Here is a 22,359-nt window from a genome sequence, read left to right on the forward strand (position 1 = left end):
TCCAGAATCATACAGCCTCGTGGCATAGTTGGATTGGACGGGTGCACCAAGCAGTGGGCTCTACTCTGTGTACTTGCCATGAAACAATGTTGCTTCCATTGTTTCCATGTGTTATGTGTAGTAGTTTTACGCTTCTGGCCATACTCCACTCAGCCAAAGCGACAACACTTTGTGCAAGGAATGGGGACTCGTCCTTGCTATCCTATCTGCAACACCTCTCCCTACGACACTTCCCTACCTTACACAGTATCTTGAGTCCCTTACAGTGCTAGTTCCTCCTAGCTTATGACACATATAAAAAGGCCTGTATCTTTCTTGTTCTTGCTCACCTTTGATACCCATCTTTGGTGATTTGTGCTTTTTAAATACTTCATTGCTATTTGATATTTTGCAGATAAGAAATCAGGGCATGCTTATGTGGAGAATTCTTAGAATGTTATAAAGTTTAAGAACTCAGCAGCTTCTGAATGAAATTAACCTTTATTCTTATAGGTTTGTTGTTGATGCTTTGTTGAATGCACTTCTTACTCTGTGCAACTCATTACTTTGGAGTAAGATATGTTATCTGTCTCTCTTAGGTTCTTGCAGCAGTTAGGACGGCATAACTATGTTACTGCTACTTCTTACCTCGAACTTATTGCCTCATTTCGACAGCTTTTGACTAAGAGGCGACAAGCTGTCATGGAAGCAAAACAGAGATATGTGAATGGGCTTGACAAATTAGCTTTTGCCGAGTCTCAGGTAAATTTGATGAGCTGCTCACAACGGTAATATATAATTATAATTTTTCATTGGGAAATATAAGAAATCATAAATAACGAAGAGTTACAATTTATCAAGAATACATTATGTGCCAGGCATTGTGTTATGTGCCTCACACACATTCCTTCAGTTATTCCTCATAACCACTCAGTGAGGTAGACACTAATGATCCTCATTTTACAAACGAGTTAAAGTCAGTTTTAGAGAAATTCACTAAGTTTCCCAGACTCAAATACAGACTTAAATAGTCCTGTTTTATTCTTAATTTTTTGGCATTTGGAGAGAATACAGGAAGTCTGAGTTTCCTTTTTTTATTGTAATATAAGGTTTTATTAAATATACGATTTTTTTAAATAAGTCAAGTGCTAGTAATACTTACTAGCATTAGTTCACTGTAAGCAATACAGGCTTGGGTGATTCATATGCACTGTATACCATGCATCATATAATAGGGACACTCCACCCTGCCACCTTTTTTCTATCTGCATTTATTCCATGACAACCGCATCCTCTCACAGCTCTGTCATATACGTGAGGAAGATAAAGTCTCTTGTGAAGAAAACTGGCATGGCTTTGTTTATCATATAAATAAGTGAGGGAAAAAGTTAAGGTTCACTGGCCCTAATGCTGTATGATACGCTTTATGTTTCAATTTTTTGTGGTTAGCTTCCGTAGCTCTTGTAGCTATGAAAACTTAATGACAAATTGTCTGTTTAGGTTGGAGAAATGAAAATGGAGCTTGTTCAATTACAGCCCAAATTGGAAGAAGCTAAAATTGAAAATGCACATATGATGCAGGTAGAGTATCCTGAGTTTTTAATTTTTTATTTATTTTTAATGTTTATGTTTTTTTGAGAGAGAGAGACAGAGACAGAGCACGAGCAGGGGAGGAGCAGAGAGGGAGGGAGACTCAGAATCTGAAGCAGGCTCCAGACCCTGAGCTGTCAGCACAGAGCCCAATGCAGGACTCGAACCCACGAACCGTGAGATCATGACCTGAGCTGAAGTCAGACACTTAACCGACGAAGCCACCCAGGTGTCCCTATCGTGAGTTTTTAAAAATTGATGTCAGACGACAATTGAAATGTGTAAAATTAGCCTTGAAAATTATGCCTTAATTTTTTGCCACTACACCACTAGATCTTAGGGGCCTTACCCTTTTCTACTGCCTGGCTATCTTCCGGAGTCCCACATGAGTTCTGTTGATTTTGAAAGGAAGCGGGAAGCCCATTATTCCGTTAGGTCCCATGTATTCGCATTTCTCCTCATTCTATCCTGGGACCTCCTGCCCTTCAGCATGATATGTTGAATTCCCTAATCTCCAAACATTCTTTTGCCTTTAGGAAGGAGAAAGCAATAGGATATTGGAGGAATTGTCTTTGTTTGTTTTTTTCTTTCTTTAGATTATCGAGATAGAGTCTGCACAAGTGGAAGCAAAAAGAAAGTTTGTGAAATTAGATGAAGAGATAGCCAGTGGCAAGGCTGAGGAAGCCCAAGCTCTGAAAAATGAGTGTGAGAGTGACCTGGCTGAGGCAATTCCAGCCTTGGAAGCAGCCCTGTCTGCCCTGGATACACTCAAGGCAAGTGTTTGAATTCACTACCTTGCGTTTCATCGACAAACTAGGTCACAGGTCCCTGTTTCATTAGGTGTGGCTCTGTTCCGCTGGGTGGCACTTCACTCTAGATGACCACGAGCATTAATTTAAGTAACTGTTTATCACTGTGTGCCAAGGACTCTTAGCACTCCATCCTCTGAAACTCAGAGGATTCATGATGCCTTCAAACCTCGCCGATTAATATCATTGATATTAGGTTCCCTTTTCACTGAGAGTCTGTGGCCTTGTACTGTTCCTGGTATCAGGCTATATGAGTTAGGTTGCATTTGCAGGGTAGAGAACTGTCTCTATTTAATACAAGCAGACAGGGATTCCTTAAAGGATTCCTTAGAGAATTCTGTAAATGGATTACACAAGTGTTGGAAGAGCTGAAGAAAGAGATCCAAGGCTGAATTGCCAGGAATGACTCCCAAAGACAAACTGAAATGGCCTACCAGAGGAACGATCCCTCTGAGTCAGAAGCCTACAGAGCCACCCTCCAGAGCCTCCACTGTAATCTCTATCAGCAAACGAGGTGCCTCACACCCTGCCCATCTCCCTGTTTATTTAGTCAGAACTCTGGTATCATTCAGGTGATCTATGGCGGAACCCAATGACCACCCACAGCTCCAGTTTATGAGAAACTAAGATACATATATAGTTGTTAGCTTTCCAGCAATTGCAAAGAATGTCAGAAGGATATTGGAATGGATGATATGTATGTGGATCGATTGTGTCTGTCATAACAATATATGTCTTTTTAGAAAATAAGTTTAAATTAGGGTCTACCTCTACTTCAGTTTTTTGGTAAAACTAATATATAAGTAAATATAGAATTAAGTCTTTATCTAACTTAGTGTTCTTAACCTGGGCTCAGTGTATGGGCTTGTTATATGATTGTATGCAAATTTTTTGTATACGTGCAAAAATATTTCTGGAGGCTTCATAGGTGTCAATATTCTCATGAGGATCTATGAACTCCCAAACATTTGAGAACCATTGGTCTTAATCTGTGCTGAATTTAAATTCTCTTTTATTAATTATTTTATAATTATGCAAAGCCAAAACCAGTTATAATTTCAAATGAAAATCAATGCTATGTTCTAACATAATTGTTGGAAATTACGGTAAATCAATTAATTTCCAACATAATTGATGTTATTCTCCAACATTATTTTTTTAAATTCTCATTACTTAAAAATAAAGTACTCTGAGGGTACTCTGTTCTCTTTCAATTTAGCCAGCTGACATTACAATTGTGAAATCAATGAAGAATCCTCCATCTGGTGTTAAATTAGTTATGGCTGCTATCTGTGTCATGAAAGATATAAAACCAGAAAAAATTTCAGATCCTTCAGGAACTGGAGGCAAGGTAATAACTAGACACAAATCTAAATCATATTCATGATTATACATAACACCTTGCAGTAACTATTATCAAATTAAATGTCAACAGTGTCCAGTTCAGGAAAGAAACCTCGTTTTCCAGATTGGACAGATTCAGAAGAAAGTATGGAAAACACTATCTGCATGTATTCCAGGGTAAAGCGAAGGCAGTACAGCCTCAGTAAAATGTGCTTCCAATTGCTTCTGTTTCTTTTTCTGCCTGTGCAGTGTTACCTGCTATCACAGGGTAGGATTAAATAAACACTGAGGTTTGTGAGATGTTTCCAGCTAAGATTCTCAGGAACTTTCTCTATAACCACATAGGTGTTATTTCAGAGCATTCAAAAAATTCTGCTGAGTTAAGCAATATAGTGAAGTTGTTCAAAGCATGTGTTCTACAACCAGAATGTCTGTATTCAAAAATCCTGTCCTGCCAGCCATGTGACCTTGGGCAAGATACTTAATCAACCTTTGTGGAATTATTATAGTACATAATTATTATAGTACCTGCTGCACAAAGTTAATGTGAGGATTAGATTACACATATGGATAGATACATACAGATTATACATATAGGTAGATACATAAAGATTATACATACAGGTAGATACATATAGATTATACATATAGATAATACATATAAAGTTCTTATGTATAAAGCCTTATAAACAATAAGTTTGCAATAGATGTTAGCTGTTTTTTTTTTAATGTTTTTATTTTTGAGAGAGTATGAGTGGGAGAGGGGCAGAGAGAGAGGAAGACACAGAATCTGAAGCAGGCTCCAGGCTCTGAGCGGTCAGCACAGAGCCCGACGTGGGGCTTGACCTCACGGACTGTGAGATCATGACCTGAGCCGAAGTCAGACACTTAACCGACTGAGCCACCCAGGCACCCCATATGTTAGCTGTTGTTATTATGATTATTAGTCAAGGTTATAGCCCTTAAAAAGGAAGACATAACATCCATCCTAAACTAAATCTATGGACTTATTTTCTTTTCAGGCTTATTTATAGTACCTAGGTTTCAATTCCTGAATTGGGGAATTGGGATGTGTGTGTACATGCATAAGAGAAAATAAATAGCTTCTTACTTTACCAAGTTATTCTCATTTATATACACACTTACAACCCTACCTATCAGGATTCTGGAATTAGGAAAAAGGATGGTGAGCTACTTACTTAACCGCTTTGCCAGCACAAGTACTATGTGCTTTATCCTAGAACTGGCGGAGTGATGTGTAATCTTTTTCTTCTTACTCTTCTTTATCTCACTTGGGGAGCCTAGGTGGGTGAGGCAGTCATCTAGAAGAAAAATGTTTGCTACCTGTCTTAGTCCATTTGGGCTGCTATTACAAATTACCATACACTGGGGTGGCTTATATTTATTTCTCATAGTTCTGGAGGCTGGGAATTCTGAGACCAAGGCTCCAGTAGATTCAGTGTCTGGTGGAAGGCCCACTTTCTGCTTTATAGATGGTTTGCTTTTCACATGGCAGAAGTAGGAGGGAGCTCTCTGAGGAATCTTTTATAAGGACACTAACCCCATTCGTGACCTAATCACCTCCTCACAATCCCACCTCCAAATACCATCACACTGGGGATTACGTTTCAACATACGAATTTTGATGGGGGAGGACACAATTGTCAATCAATAGCACTACTTTTCTGGTTTGAAAGAATCAAGAGTAAAGGAAAACAAAACTGGAAATAATAAAAATACATTTTCTTATATGAAATTCTGATGGTGTTTATGCTAGTTGCTTTTCTTACATTTCCTAAAGAGAAATAATTGCATCATTTGCCCTTTCAATGTTTACTTTTTTATAATAAATTCAATGTATAAATACATGTTCATATTTTAAATGTTTAATATGTTCAATATGTTCTTGGAGAGAGGAGTCTCTTTATTTCCAAAGAGATGTAAGTTGATATTTTGAAAGTGTATGGTTTCTCTGGATAATACAGCTTAAACTTCAAGAAGAAAATTTATATTGAGCATCTTTAATCGTACATTTAATACGTTTCCATAAATTTTATTTATAGATATTAGATTATTGGGGACCTAGCAAAAAGCTTCTGGGAGATATGAATTTCTTAAGAGAGTTGAGAGAATATGACAAGGACAACATTCCAGTGAGTTTCATTGATTTTTTTGTATAACTTTGCCAAGACGTATAAGATCTTTAACATTATGCAATGTTATATAAAACATAAGAGGATGGTCCATATTTAAGATTAAAAGAATGAAGGAATTATTGACTTTCTTATGAATTCTCATATTGAATAAAACTGCTGCTTCAGACCATTGAAAGTCATTTAATAAGTTACTATTTTAGTGTATTATTAACATGAAACAAGTCTCTGTCTTCTTAGAATAGTTTAATAAATCTGAAACACAAGTGTATGTGAGATAAAAAAGTATAGTGCACTTTTCCATCCAAACTTGTATTTATTTATGTCTAATTATTCTTTTCTCCTTTTTCCATATATCTTTCCAATCTCCAAAATTCTTAATTTTTTTTAGAGGAAACATCTTGCCTCGATGTCTACAATCTTGCATATTTTGCTCACAAATATGACTTGTGTTTCTGCTACAATACTTGACCTTGGTTTTTAAAGACAACATAACTTTCTTACACAACTTTTTGCTGTGCATGATTATTTTTTCATCTTATGATTGTATGATACATGTTGAAATTTTAAGATCTAAATGCTTGCTGTATAGGTGACTGTTATGCAGAAGATACGTGGCGAGTACCTAACAAACCCTGAATTTGACCCTTCTAAGATTGCGAAAGCTTCTTCTGCTGCTGAGGGTCTGTGTAAGTGGATCATGGCTATGGAAGTGTATGACAGAGTTGCAAAGGTATTTTGAGGATCAGTACATTCGTTTTGTCTTGAAATATTCCCAGAAATTAAAATCTATGCCTATATTGACAAGTTAAGAAATTTCTAGAAATGATACCAGCAAGAATTTGTCTTGCTACAGCACAAACGCCAGATGTTAAGTACCTAGTAGATGAAGAGAATACTTGTGTGTGACATAACCTTGCCAGGGCTAGTGTGAGTGGTAGCACTGTGGGAACAGGGGTGAATTGGCCAGACTGACCTATAGCTATAGAGACTTAGGGTATAAAAGAATTAGAGTTTCAGGAGCAAAGAAAACAAAACATCAAGGGCAAAGTGGCAGATTAAAAAGCTGATTCAAGGGGTCAAAAGTAGGAAGGTCCAGTAAAGTTAAGAGGTAGAGCATGGAAAGTTGCCCTGAAGCAATGGCATGCATTGATAGGGAAACTTTTATGGAGAATGGTTAAAAGCACTTTGTAACTTTGGCTAGCAAAGGGCCAGGGAAACACTGGCCTTGCCCTCTGTAGCTGGCAGAATTCTACTGAGGGAAGCAGGAAATACAAATAAAATGTCAGAGAAAAATACATGGTAGCAAGTGTTTAGAATAACCTCAGAGTATAGAATAAATGATCAGGCTGTCACAATTTGGAAACATACTCCTAATAAGATACATGTGCCTGTGGAGAGGTAGGGATTTTGATTGTTCGTTTCAGGGGAGTAGACTTGTCAAAGGAAAAGAAATTAGTTTTATCTGGGATATTCTTCATTGAGCATCGTGGGGAGAGGTCCCCATTGCAAATTTTGAGCTCTCAACCTAGCTCATCTCCACACATCTCCCAAGGCATGTGGAATAAGGCAGAGAAGCCAAGGCATTTACACTACACTGCCATTTCAGTTCTGATGCAGCTGTCCCATGTTGTTAGGGAAGGGTTGGAGGGAGATATTCAGGAAGGTCTCCTCTGAAGTCAAAAGTAGAAAGTGGAGCTGCCTGCTTTCTCTCTATTTATTTAACACATTCCAGGATTTCAGCCCAAAGGAGAGAAAACAGGACATTTGGTGTCTGATCCCTGCCTCCTCCCTCCCTCTTTGCCATCAGCTTTGTTCATGGCAATGAACCAGAAGATACAGAACTTCCTTCTTTCAAACTGGCATATAGTCTTTTTGGTCATCTTCTAAATTCTTTTTCCCCATGGTTTAAAATACACTCCAGAATCAAGTTGGCCAAACCCCATTCTTGATATACTAATGAGCATAATAGGATAAGAACTTTAGAAAATCCCCTTTCTCTCAATAAAGTGTGGCTTTTCAAGACTTGTTGAGGAAAAGTTTGTTTTGGTAGTGAAACTGAACATCAAGGCTTTCTTTCTCTTTGTACCTGTTATCATAGTCTTAATCCCTCCAAGGCAAATGTATGCCTCAGCCAACTGGGAAAAAGACTGCAGACTTGAAAATGCCACACACACACACACACAGGCATATTCATATATTTTAAATATTTGTAATCTCCGTTACATGTGTTTTCCTGTGTTTTTGGCAACAGTTGAATGGCAACTTCTCATTCTTTTGAGACATTTTGCTACATATTGTACTGGTTTCGCTACATATTCTAACATATTGTTGGTCCAGAATAATTCATCTATTTTATAGATGATCATTTGCTAGTCCAGAATGATTTATATGTTTTATATGACATATAAATATATTTTACTTTATTGGGGTAAAAAATACATAAGATTTAAGGCAAAATGCTTATTTTGCATAATTTATTATTATAAGTAACAAATGTATTTCTAATAATAATTAATCAACTTTTAACCCATAGTATCTGTAAAGGGTTATTTAGGTGTCTGTTTTACATAGCACACATCGTGGCTACATACATTGTTCCCAAACAGGTAGTAGCTCCTAAGAAAGCCCGCTTAGCAGAAGCTCAGAAGTCCCTAGCTGAGACCATGGAGCTTTTGAATCAGAAGAGAGAAGAACTGGCAGAAGTAGAACATCACGTGGAAAATTTACAAAGAACATTTATCGAGAAAACTGAGGAAAAGGCTCGTTTAGAAGATCAGGTGGAACTCTGCGCTAAGAAACTAGAAAGAGCCTCAAAACTAATTGGAGGACTGGGTGGAGAAAAATCAAGGTCAGATTTCTGCTCACTTGAACAGTATTTTAGAAAGTCAGGCATGTATATGTTACTTTCTTTGGGTATTTATTATGATTACTGATTTGTAAATGGCTGGTTTAGAATGTGGGGCATGCTACAAGGCACTTGGCCAGGCTTCTCCAAACAATATATTAATGTCAAGGATGGTGTTTGCAACTTCTTTCTAAATGCTTTTTTTCTTAATTAGCAAAATAAGGCAAATGATCACTTTTAATCTAAGTGGTGAGTATGTGGGTCATCATTATATAATTTTTTTCCGATCTTATGTGTGTTCAAACTTTATTATAATGTTTGTAGTAGACATATGGCTCACTTTCTTGAAATTTATTTCAAAGAAGATATAACTGGATTGATCTAACTAAACCAGTTAGCTTTATTCTAATCTATTTATTCGTACTGACCAGCCAACTATCTCACTTATTAATTCTATATGTTGAATGAATAGCGTGATAAGGTAATAGATAGGCCTTTGACAGTATTTTGTAGTGCAGATTAGGTGGTTTTGAAATGCACTTTTTTACTGTAAAGCTTCATTAAATGGAAAAGAAAAACAACCTTAACAATAGTATGCCACTTAAACAATAGTATACCTAAACAATAATATACAACTTAAATGTGTTTTTTGGTAATGAATTACAAATGTTTTTGTGTTTTACAGACTAACAATAAATACTGAAACAAATAACAGGGCTTCTAGACCAAATCATCCCAGAGAAAATTATTAGACAAAATGCTGGCCTGTTTTTATTTTTGTTGTTGTTTATTCTGAAGGGTCAAGTTCTGCAGGAAATGCCTAATAATCTAATAATGAAAGGTGGATTGTCATTCATATTGCATAGATATGGATTATAGCATTGTCAGGACTAGAAGGGACCTAGCCTCCTCATTTTGTAGAGATAAGCAAAAGTCCAACATTTCATGACTTTTTGTTATAGAGTTTGGACTAGAAGCCCCTTACCCTTTCAAATGCTGTCTTCCATCATTCTCTATAGTAAGGCTGTTTTGCCTTTGGTTGATCTCACAGATGGTCTCAAGCTGCAGATGACCTTCAGGTGATATATGAAAATTTGACTGGTGACGTCTTAGTATCAGCAGGAGTAATAGCCTATCTTGGTGCTTTCACTTCTGGCTTTCGACAAACATGTACAGAAGATTGGAGTATGTTGTGCAAGGTAGTGCTTTCATATTTCATGAGTTTCTTTTTGAACATGCAAAGTATGTGTTGGGGTATTGTGGAGAAAAAGATGGTAATGAAAATGAAGAAGGGAAGAAATAGCTGGAAGTATGGGGTCTTGTTCTTTGCTTCTTGTTAGATCAGTAAAATGCTTTCATTGTCCAACTTGCAGCTTTTTCTATTTTTTAGAGTCATTAAATAATATCTAATGACAAATCAATAATTTTTTTTTAAACTGAGTTGAATCCTCAGCAGCTTTTTTTTTTTAAGTTTATTTTTGAGACAGAGAGAGACAGAGCATGAACGGGGGAGGGGCAGAGAGAGAAAGGGAGACACAGAATCGGAAGCAGGCTCCAGGCTCTGAGCCATCAGCCCAGAGCTCGACGCGGGGCTCGAACTCACGGACTGCAAGATCGTGACCTGAGCTGAAGTCGGACGCTTAACCGACTGAGCCACCCAGGTGCCCCGACAAATCAATAATTTTAAAAATATTTCAACCAACAAGAATAAGGGAAACATTAGATATTTGTTTATTTCTTACAGAAGAAAAGAATTCCATGTTCAGAGGAGTTCTCATTGAGTAAGACTCTGGGTGATCCAGTAAAAATTAGAGCCTGGAACATAGCTGGACTGCCAACAGATACTTTCTCAATAGATAATGGAGTGATTGTTAATAACTCCAGGCGTTGGTAAGGAGCATAAAGTATTTTTCAATGATTTTATTTGAAAGTAATTAAACATGGAGAAAAGTTGACAAGATTTTAAAGTAAGTACCTACATAACTGCCACCTCCTAGATTCTACAATTGACAGTTTATTATTCTTGCTGCTTTATCACATGTTTATCCATCGCTCCATCCATCCTCCAACTCATCCTGTTTCTACCTTTCAACATAAGTTGCAGATAAGGTTATACTCCCCCCCACCCCGAATGCTTCAGCATGCATATCATTAACTTAAGTTGTTTTTGTTTGTTTTTCTTTCTTTTTTTTTTAATGTTTATTTATTTTGAGAAAGAGAGAAACAGAGAGAGTGGGGGAGGAACAGAGAGAGAGGGAGAGAGAGAATTCCAAGCAGGCTCCATGTGGAGTTCAGTGCAGAACCCAATGCAGGGTTCGATCCCACAATTGTGAGATCATGACCTGAGCCGAAATCAAGAGTAAGACACTTAACCGACTGAGCCACCCAGGTCCCCCATTTTTTTTGAGGTAAAATTTATGTACAATGGAATACACAAGACTTAAGTATACCATTCAATGAGTTCCAACAAAAATGTACACTTGGTACAGATACAGGACATGACTAACATCCAGGAAGTTCTCTTATGTCCCTTCCCAGTAAATCTCTACTCTCACCCCACAGTAGGAAATTATTCTGATTATCTTCCACCACAGGCTAGTTTTGCCTGTTCTAGAACTTCATATAAACAGAACATACTGTAGGTACTCTTGTGTAAGGCTTCTTCCACAAAGCATAACATTCCTATTTTTTTTGTTGTTGCTGAGTAATATTCCATCATATGACTATATCACCATGCATTCTCCTGTTGATGGACACCTCGGCTCTTTGGAGTTTTGGCTATTAAATGTATTTATTTTTACTGGGTATTTCTACCTGTTTTTAAGATACTATAACTTGATAATTTGTGCCACTTCATGGATATCTTTTTTCAATTGCTATCATTGATAGTGTAATAACTATATCAACTTTTCAAATGGTTTTATTATCCTTTTATTTATCTCACTTTGAAAAACTTGAACAAGAATTCATATCTGAGAATTCATTTCCTATAAATGATTATTTGTTCATGTTATCATCTCATTTTTAGTCTTTTCATGGGACTATATCTCAAACATACTGTGATAAATACTGTTGAGCTCTTATATTCATGAGGTATTGCTGTAAGTGTCCTGTATTCTCACAAATTCCTATGAATTGACATTATTATTATTCCATCTTACAGATGAGAAATTGAGGCCCAGAGTGATTTAATATTTTGGAATTTAGTAAGATAACTGAACTAATAAATGGTGGAGCCAGAATTTTAACCCAGACAATTTAACTTCCAAATCCTTGTTCTTGATTACTATGTTAAGTGAAATGTGGGACAGGATATCACATTTACTACCTTTAAAACTGTAAGGGAAATTTCAGTCATCTTGTGGAATATGAGGTATATATATAAGGAAATCTTACATTGTGAAAGTCTGAGTTACTGTTTGTTATATTCTTTGGAAACCCTACTAGATACTTCAAGACATCTAAGTCTCCTTTACGTTGACAGTATCATTTTAACAAAATAAGGATGTGAGTGATCATTTTTTTGGTGTTTATCCACTCAAAGTTTACTTGAGCATGAACATCCTTAGGTTGAAACTTCTAGACAAATTAGTAAATGTATTATAATCTGAGAAAGTATAGTTATTAAAAACATGTGTTCTCTGGCAGAGCAGGGAAAATTCTACTTAACAGAATATTAGACCCCAAGTCTTTATAGTTCTGTTTTAGAACTGTTTTCAATGCATGGGTGGTTATTCAGATTTTTTAAATTGTAATTCAGAAAATGCTGTTGGTATATCTATGTCTTAATTGAAATTCAAGGAAACTAGAGATTTCAGGGTTGTATGTAAATTGAGGAAAACAATCTGTCATTTTCTGGCAGAAAGTTGACTTTTCTAATAAAGTAATTTTCTAATGGAGTTACCCTTTTTATCTGTTATTTGCAGAATAGCTGGTCATGGATTGGGTACTTTTAAAGGATTAATGTCCTTCCTCATAGCTCAGACTTTGCTTCTTGCCACTTGAGCCCAGTATAGTCATCTATGGCTGTCACCCTTGATGTCACCAACATAAGTGGCCACAGAGGCTTTTTTCCTGCATCGAGAGAGAGAGAGAGAGAGAGAGAGAGAGAGAGAGAGAGAGAGAGAGAGTTCATCTTGGTATTCTTTCTGAAGTTCTCTGAGTTTCTCAGATCTATTTCATTTTCTCTCTCTCTTATCTCTGGGATTACTTATGTTTGTAAGTCTTTTGATATTGTCCCAAAGCTATGGGATGCTCTGTTTTGGTTTTAGCCACTTCTTCCTTTTTGAGTTTCAGTCTAGGTAACTTCTATAAAACTGTCTGGTTCTGCTGAGTCCACTACATACAGCCCATGAAAGGAAATATTTAGATTTGACATCATATTTTTTTATTTCTAGTGTTTCCATTTGACTCTTTCTTATAATTTCATCTCTCTGATGAAGATCTTCTCTTTAGGCATGTTATCCACCTTTTCCAGTAACTCTTTTACATTTTAATCACAGTTATTGTTAAATTTCTTGTCTAATATTTCCAACATTTATGTCCTCTGTGAGTCTGTTTCTGTTAATTTCTTTGTCTCCTGAGAATGTTTAGACATTTTTTTCCTTGCTTATTTAAGTATCTCATAATATTTGCTTGAATGCCAGATATCATGGGTCCAACAATGGGGACTGAGCTAAACAGTATTAACTACTGGAAATGAGCATTCCTCTTTTTCTATCATGACATTAGTACAGAGATTTGAGTCAGCCTAATCATGAGTTGCGCTGGGTTTGGGTTTTGTTGCTCAGATAAAGTTCAGAAGACCAAAAACTTTAAATTAATCTAGCCATGGGTCGATGCTTAGAATGAGGGTTAGAGTTCTGGAGTGTTTTTAATCTGTGTTAGTTTTGTCTTCAGCTTTCATCTGTTCATGAATGCCCATGACACAGAAAGTGTGCCTCTACATTTTTGCTTTTTCCCTGGATTGCTGTTCTTTTGTGTACCATGTTGGGTTGTTATGGGGCAAAGTGGGAGTTCTCTAATTTTGATTCTTACTCAGTCTTAGAAAATCCTTGTTCATGTGGGCCTTCAAGGGTAGGACTTTTTCACCTTTCTGTCCCTCCTTCCTATGACAGCTGAATTCTGGCATGAAATATAGACCAATGGTTACAGATTCTCAGGGGACTTTTTCCCAGCTGGAGGTAAAACTGGAATAAAAACACTACCTTCCTGTCTCCTTATGCATAGATTTTTTTCTGTGATTTCACTAAGCCTTTTATGGGTTTAAGCTTAATACATGGGTCTCGGTTCTAGCTTCCTGCCATATATGGACTCAAGGACCCCCTTGTTTATTAGAACTGACAGTCTCCCCAAGGCTAGCTGTCATTTCAGCTCCCATATGTATTATTCTGGAATTCAGTTTTGCCTGTGTTTCTGTGTTTTTCCCTGTGTATGTTTATGTATTATGTATGTATGTCACCTATGTATTTTTCAAATGCCCTATTTTATCTACCAGTACTAGGTAGCAGGAGGATTTTTTTTTATTATTATTTAGCTACTCAGTGAGAACTATGGTTTATAATTAATCCTTATTGTGCTTGTTCATGATTTCTAGAGGTTTATCTGTTTATAATATTGTGCAGTGGTCACAGCAGTACAGATTCCAGTGTCGGGATAGACGAATTCAAATTTTCCCCTGTCACTTTCTGTCTTGAGATTTTGGTAACTTACTTGACCTCTCAATGCCTTAGGTGCCCCTCCTGTAAATGGGGGTAATAATAACTCCTACCTCATAGAAATGTTGTGAGAAAGTGCCCAGCACAAATAAGTGCTCAATAAATATTAATTTTTAAAACTAATTATCATCTTCAAATTCCCCATTTTAGTGTCTATACCTCAAAATCTGACTTTGCTTACTTTTTAACCACAATGAAAATACTTTGCTGCTTTATTAACACATCGTTCTGGCTACTTAACAGCAATGCTTTTATTTGCCCCAAATTACTTCCTCTGTCAGAAGCATAGATGGATTTCTTTTTAATTCAGACTGCCCAAAGATCTCAAATGTAGGCTAGCATACTGTCATACCTATAGTAAGGTATGCTTGAAATACAAATGGTATGGCAAGGTCTCGTCTCTCTGGATACAGCTCAGTTTTCCACTTATGTATGTAATACATAAGAGTGTATTAAGTTGGAATTGGATTTCTGGTGTTTTTTAAAAAACTTTTTTAATGTTTGTTTACTTTTGAGACAGAGCATGAGCAGGGGAGGGGCAAAGAGAGAGGGAGACACAGAATCCAAAGCAGGCTCCAGGCTCTGAGCTGTCAGCACAGAGCCCAATGCTGGGCTCGAACTCACAGAATATGAGATACTGACCTGAGCCGAAGTCAGACGCTTAGCCAACTGAGCAACCCAGGCACCCCGGATTTCTTTTATAATAAACAACAATCTCTACTGTATTACCAAGAACATTAATTTATGTATTAACAAAAACGTTGATTAGTATTAAGTGTTAATTTACAAAAATTGTTACTTATTGAAAGGGAGTCAACAATACTATATTTTTCCAATGATAAGGATATATAAAAATGAAAACCAATTCCCTCAAACAGGACCTTGAAAAGTACTAAGAGCATCTAGTCCATTTTTAAGCAGTTGTATGCTGGGGTGCCTGGGTGGCTCAGTTGGTTAAGCATCCAACTTTGGCTCAGGTCATGATCTCACATTCTGTGAGTTCGAGCCCCGTGTCAGGCTCTGTGCTGACAGCTCAGAGCTTGGAGCCTTCTTCAGATTCTGTGTTTCCCCCCTCTCTCTGCCCCTCCCCTCTCTCTCTGCCCCTCCCCTCTCTCTGACCCTCTCCTCATGCTCTCTCTTGCTCTTAAAAATAAATAAACATAAAAAAAAATTTTAAGCAGTTGTATGCAAAATAACTTTCTCATTTCCAGAACACTTTTCCACTATTTGCTGTGATAGCAAAAGTAAATTTTAACTAGTATCTGGACCTTTTTGTATTTTTAATAGGATTTCAGCACAATTTGAGCTGGGAATGAAAACAACCAGTCAGCTAATAATTGGATTGTTCTGTCTTTTTTTTCTTTTTCAAGTTTTTATTTAAATTCAGTTAGTTAACATACAGTGTAATATTAGTTTCAGGTATAGGATTTGGCGATTCCTTACTTACATACAACACCTAATGCTCATCACAACAAATGCCCTCCTTAATCCTCATCACCTATTTAACCCTCCACTCAGCTCCCCTCCAGTAACCCTCAGTTCATTTTCTATAGTTAAGAATCTGTTTCTTGATTGTCTCTCTTTGTTTTCCCCCATCTGTCTTTTTTTTCTTAAATTCCACTTATGAGTGAAATCATATAGTATTTGTCTTTCTCTGACTTATTTTGCTTAGCATAATATACTCTAACTCTATCCATGTCATTGCAAATGGCAAGATTTCATTCTTTTTGATGGCTGAGTAATATTCCACATCTTCTTTATCCATTCATGAGTCAATGGACATTTGGGCTCTTTCCATAATTTGGCTATTGTTAGTAATGCTGCTATAAACATGGGGATACATGTGCCCCTTGAAATCAGTATTTTTATATCCTTTGGGTAAATACCTAGTAGTACCATTACTGGATCATAGGGTAGATCTATTTTTAACGTTTTGAGATATCTCCATACTGTTTTCCAGAGTGGCTGTACAAGTTTGCATTCCCACCAACAGTGGGAATGATTTCATGCACTGTACTGAATATAAAAGGAACCTAGGACAGTCAATATCATCATAGAAAAAGAGGAAAGCACATTATTTTTTAAATATCTGAAACCATGAATTGTTTGTTATTGATCACAAAGCCTTTACCATAATGGCATAGAAAAATTTACTAAATAGGTCTCAAGTACATACCAGACAAAATTTGGAAACTTAGTTTTTGGTTCTACTCATAACCTGAGGGAACCCATTATAGGCTGGTAGCTCCCATTTTAAGTTTTTATCAAATAAATAGGTTTATGTTTCATATTATGTTAATAGATGTCATTTATTAAAATTACCATGAAGACCATGCATTATATTTGAAGGAGCACAGCTTACAGGTTCACAAGATTCTACTTCTGACTTGGAACTAATTTTGGAACCTTGGACAAAGTACTCCCTGAGACTGACTTTCTTCATTTCAAAGATAAATGACAAAAATTGCACATTCTCCCCAACACCTCTTATTTCCTGTGTTGTTAATTTTAGACATTCTAACTGGTATGAGGTGATATCTCATTGCAGTTTTTTTTGAGAGAGAGAGAGATAGAATGTGCATGAGCAGGGGAGGGGCAGAGGAAGGGGGAGGGAGAGAATCTTAAGCAGGCTCCACACCCAGCGTGGAGCCCAATGCAGTGCTTGATCTCACAACCAGGAGATCATGACCTGAGCCAAAATCAAGAGCTGGATGCTTAACAGATTGAGCCACCCAGGTTCTCTTCATTATGGTTTTGATTTGTATTTCCCGGATGTTGAGTGGTGTTGAGCGCCTTTTCATGTGTGTGCTAGCCATTTTTATGTCTTCTTTGGGAAAATCTATTCATGTCTTCTACCATTTATGTATACACACACACACACACACACACACACACACACACAGCGCATATGCATGCATGAGCAGGGGAGGGGCAGAGAGAGAGGGGCAGAGAATCCCAAGCAGGCTTTGCACTATCAGCACAGAACCTGACATGGTGCTTGAACCCATGAAACATGAGATCATGACCTGAGCTGAAATCAAGAGGCAGATGCTAAACCCAGTGAGCCACCTAGGTGCCCCTGCCCATTTTTTAGCTAGATAATTCTGGGTGTTGAGTTTGATAAGTTCTTTATAGATTTTGGAGACTCTTTATCAGATATGTCATTTGCAAACATAGTCTTCCATTCCGTCAGTTGCCTTTTCATTTTATTGATTGTTTCCTTTTCTGTGCAGAAGCATCTTGTCTTGATGAAGTCCCAATAGTTTATTTTTGCTTTTGTTTCCCTTGCCTCAAGAGACATATCTAGTAAGAAGTAGTGACAGCCAATGTCAAAGAGGTTATTGCTCTCCTCTAGGGTGGTTTTGTGTCACATTTAGGTCTTTCATCCATTTTGAATTTATTTTTGTGTATAGTATAAGAAAGTGTTTACTTTTTTCTCATAGGACTCTCGTGAAGATTAATCCTGATAATGTACGTAAACACTTTGCATTGATACAGATTGATGGTGATGTTTATTATTTAAATTACATAATTTTAAAGAAATACGGACATCTATTTATTTCCCTCAGAATTTTTCTTATTATATTCTAGGCCCTTAATGATTGACCCTCAGGGTCAAGCCAATAAGTGGATCAAAAACTCTGAAAAAGAAAATCAGCTTAGCATTATTAAGTTATCTGATTCGGACTATATGAGAACACTGGAAAATTGTATTCAGTTTGGAACTCCACTTCTATTAGAAAATGTTGGTGAAGAACTGGACCCATCTTTGGAGCCTTTACTACTTAGACAAACTTTTAAGCAAGGTAGAAGTTCATTAATATTAGCTGGTAGCACTGAAAGATGGTTGGATTATCTTTAAGACATATCTTTGAGGCAAGAAAGCCACTACATAAATTTAAGAATAATGTTAATAACTCAAACTTCTGGGTCATTGTTATGTGTGAAAGGAAATTTGAAACAAGTATCAGGAATGAATTTTGGTCAGATATTCTAAAATAAATATCTTGCCCTCTGTTCATTATGTTAACCACTGTTATCTAGATGGTTGTTCAGTAGAGAATATAAAGAAGTTGAAGCCAGCCTGAAATTACTTTATCTTGTGACCATGGAGCTCAGAAAGTCCATTAGTATGAATAGTAATGGTTAATGTGGACCAGAGTTGACTTTGGGTAGATGGTGCCAACTTTACATCTTTCTGCTTATAAAAATTTTTATCTCTGCCAAGCTCTAGTATTTTTAACAGCTTTAGTAATATACAAATAATCTTGGACTCATGATTGAAAATTTATAGAGGAGGTAAGATCAAAAGGAATTTTGATTTAGAAGGCTCCATGACAACGACAGAAAATGTCTTAGACCACTCCAGAATGAATGAGTCCTGCTGTATAATTGCTTATTTGCCTGTGTGTCCATGACTTTTGTCACACCTCTATTCTATTTTATATTACTTTAAGACCCGTTACTTATCTCAGGAATGGCCTTAACATGGAGGAGCTGTACAACTGTGGCTTACTTATCATGTGTTTGCTTTCTGAAATATAGGTGGCATTGACTGCATCAGACTTGGTGAGGTCATTATTGAGTATTCCTTTGATTTCAAGTTTTATATCACCACAAAACTGAGAAATCCACACTTTATGCCAGAACTGGCTACAAAGGTGTCTTTGCTCAATTTCATGATAACTCCGGAAGGACTTGAAGATCAGTTACTAGGTATTGTTGTTGCAAAGGAGAGGTGTGTATTTTTTTTAAATTTTCTTTATTTTTTTAAATTTACATCCAAGTTAGTAGCATATAGTGCAACAATGATTTCAGGAATAGATTCCTTAATGCCCTTTACCCATTTAGCCCATCCCCCCTCCCACAACCCCTCCAGCAACCCTCTGTTTGTTCTCCATATTTAAGAGTCTCTTATGTTTTGTCCCCCTCCCTGTTTTTATATTATTTTTGCTTCCATTCCCTTATGTTCATCTGTTTTGTATCTTAAAGTCCTCATATGAGTGAAGTGTATACATTTCCTTACATGCTTCCAGATGGCCTAAAGAGGAATATTTGTAGGTCATTAATACTTTTGTTATGTGATTATTCCAAAACCTTGTCAAATTTTATGTATTGTTATAAAATAAGTATGTAATCCTTTAAAATAGCTGTTCTGGGGGTACCTGGGTGGCTCATTCAGTTGAGTGTCCACCTCTTATTTCAGCTCAGGTCATGATCTCATGATCGTGAGATTGTACCCTGTGCTTGGGATTCTCTCCCTCCCCTTCCTTCTCCCCATCCCCCACTTGCATGCGCTCACCCTCTCTCAAAAAATAAAAATAAACATAAAAAATAAAATAAAATAGCCATTCTGTAACAAGTAAGTCATAAGCCAACCATGTTATATTGAGCTCCTAGTATGGGTAGTAGGATTCAGGAGACATGCCATGACTTCAGACTTGTATCTGATTGTTTGAGCCAAAGAGTTCATCCCTAAGAATATATGCTGTGGACAAAATCAGAAATGTGTTGAAAGACTTAAATATAGGATGTTAATGAAATAATGAAATAGTTGAGTTATATAGTGAAATAGTGAAATAAGAATGAGTGATGAAATACTTAGATAAGAATGAAAAAACAGGATACAAAACTATACATGGTATGGGTAATATTTTGTTAAAAAAAAAAGTTAATGCATGAATTATGTGTATATATATCTGTCCACTTGGGAGGGAATATGCCAGAATGTTAACAGTGGTCATCTCTAAGGGTGGCAAGATTGTGGATAATTTTAATTATTTTTTGATACATTATGTATTTTTCCATTACTAGCATGTGTTATGTTTTAAATGAGAAAAAGATATTAAAATACCTGATAGGGCTACTAGTAAAGGATTGCTTCCTGAAAGAAGTCTTTGATTCCACTTGGAGCTTCACATAGCATTATCAAGCACTCTATTTTATGAAACCAAATTATACGGGAAATTATGCAATCATGTGTTACTTTTGTTACTTCCAATATTTGAATCCCACTTGTATAGTATCCAAGACAGAACCATGTCCTAACATATTCCTGAACATGGTGAATTACGATATTTTGAAGTTTTATACTACATTTGTAAAGATGTTAAGTGCCAATTTTGTCTTTTACCTGAAGAGACAATTGTATGATGAGTCATCTTTTCTGATTCTGCTCTTGCGGAAGAGATAATGAAAGTAACACTGAATATGAAAAAGCCAACGAATAGATAAGAAGTTTTCTGTTGTGTTTCTTCTCCAGTTCTTATCTTCACAAAACTATCTAAGCCGTATGGATAAACATAGCGCATTCTTAGACTTATTAAGTTATTGCCACATTTCACATATGTGAATTTAATGATCATTTTTTGCTCATGTTTCTCAAACTATCATTTGTATGGAAATAACCTTTTTCCTTAGGATAAAGTTTGTGTTATATATCTTAGTTTGTGTTACATTTCTACAGAATTATTTAAATGTCTACAAAATTGTGATACCTAGTATTTAGATATGAACTTGATAAAATACTGCAAGTTTAGACTAAATGTTTCTATTTTTTTAGACCAGAATTAGAAGAGGAACGAAATGCCCTTATTCTTCAGTCTGCAGCTAATAAGAAACAGCTAAAAGATATAGAGAAGAAAATTTTAGAAACATTATCATCTTCAGAAGGCAACATTTTAGAAGACGAAAGTGCAATTAAAGTCTTAGACTCTGCTAAAATGATGTCCAATGAGATAACAAAGAAACAGCAGGTGAAAAAAGAGTCCTAGCAACCTTTTGACTCTTTTTCAATTTTCTCCCAGTATAACTCTGGAGAAAGTTTGTTTGCAAGGAACAGAAGCACACTCAAATTAGCTCAAATAAAAAAGATACAAGGACAGCATAAGGAATATAGTCAAAAACATTGTAATAGTGTTGTATACTGACAGATGGTAGCTATACTTGTGGTGAACATAGCATAATGTATCAACTTGTCCAGTCACTATATTTATACCTGAAACTAATGTAACATTGTGTGTCAACTATGCTCAAATTGAAAAAAAAAAAAAAAAGATACAAGGGAGCATTTTATTTCCCCAATTACAGAAGTACATACTGGCCTCAAGAATAAATGGAACGTTTCTATGCTCTTTGTCTGCCCCTCTCTAAGACTGTGTAGTCCTCATATGTGCCTCTCCATCTTAAAACCAATTTCTCTGGTAACACTTTACATCTGTTCCTTCAAACATTTGTCTTGCCTGTAGAAACCGGCTTTGGTTCCATTACCTTTTATTAGCACTAATGCCCAGTACCACTTGACTTCAGCTTCTGAGGCTCTTAAAATTCTAATTCTCTGGGGGAAGAATTGATTTAGCTTATCTTGGGCCCAGTTCTATCTCTACTTCCTGACTGAATCAGCTACAAAGAGGATCATTCAGTATAAACATGACTACCCAGGCACACTCATTCAGCAGAGTCTGTAGATAGTGTGTCCAAAGAAGGAAAAGTGGATTGAATAAGTGCTCTACACATTTTTCCTATAGAATAGCATTCTATCAGATAGAGTTGTCAGCTGAAGAGCTGTTATCTTTCAGAAGTTTTTTCTTTTGGGGTCAAATATTAACACCCCTACTGTGTCCAGAAATGTTAAACATACAAGAAGCTAATTGAAAAGGTACTGTTCTATAACCCCATCAGCTAACAAATATTTGTGAAATCTACTTTCCCAGACTTTTGCTGGGTTCTGATACACATGTTGACACCTTAAACATACACATGTGCACATTCTCTCCCTCCCCCCCTTCCTCCCTCCCTCCCTCCTTCCTTCTCTCTCTCTCCCTCCCTCTCCCTCTTTCTTTCTCTCTTTCTCCCTCTCTCTGACCTATTGAAATAAAAGAAGATGAGTGACTATAGTAGACACATGTCAGATCCAGACA

At 36.5% G+C, this 22,359-nt stretch overlaps 1 protein-coding gene across 7 annotated transcripts in view; it reads left to right on the forward strand.

Annotated features, from left to right (window-relative positions):
• DNAH12 (dynein axonemal heavy chain 12) overlaps window positions 1–22,359 on the forward strand; it is a 210,157-nt gene that overhangs the window by 138,143 nt on the left and 49,655 nt on the right. For all 7 annotated transcript variants that reach the window (XR_008297110.1, XM_053219197.1, XM_053219193.1 and 4 more), the window contains 12 exons: window positions 579–741; window positions 1,480–1,560; window positions 2,166–2,346; window positions 3,602–3,729; window positions 5,786–5,875; window positions 6,468–6,608; window positions 8,485–8,726; window positions 9,775–9,922; window positions 10,468–10,613; window positions 18,032–18,246; window positions 18,986–19,178; window positions 21,003–21,195. Coding sequence is in view for 6 of the 7 variants with exons in the window: in XM_053219197.1 (XP_053075172.1) it covers window positions 579–741; window positions 1,480–1,560; window positions 2,166–2,346; window positions 3,602–3,729; window positions 5,786–5,875; window positions 6,468–6,608; window positions 8,485–8,726; window positions 9,775–9,922; window positions 10,468–10,613; window positions 18,032–18,246; window positions 18,986–19,178; window positions 21,003–21,195 (1,921 nt within the window). In the remaining variant the exon portion in view is untranslated. The remainder of the gene's footprint in view (window positions 1–578; window positions 742–1,479; window positions 1,561–2,165; window positions 2,347–3,601; window positions 3,730–5,785; window positions 5,876–6,467; window positions 6,609–8,484; window positions 8,727–9,774; window positions 9,923–10,467; window positions 10,614–18,031; window positions 18,247–18,985; window positions 19,179–21,002; window positions 21,196–22,359) is intronic.

This window comes from Acinonyx jubatus, chromosome A2 (assembly GCF_027475565.1).
Source record: "Acinonyx jubatus isolate Ajub_Pintada_27869175 chromosome A2, VMU_Ajub_asm_v1.0, whole genome shotgun sequence".
NCBI lineage: Eukaryota > Metazoa > Chordata > Mammalia > Carnivora > Felidae > Acinonyx > Acinonyx jubatus.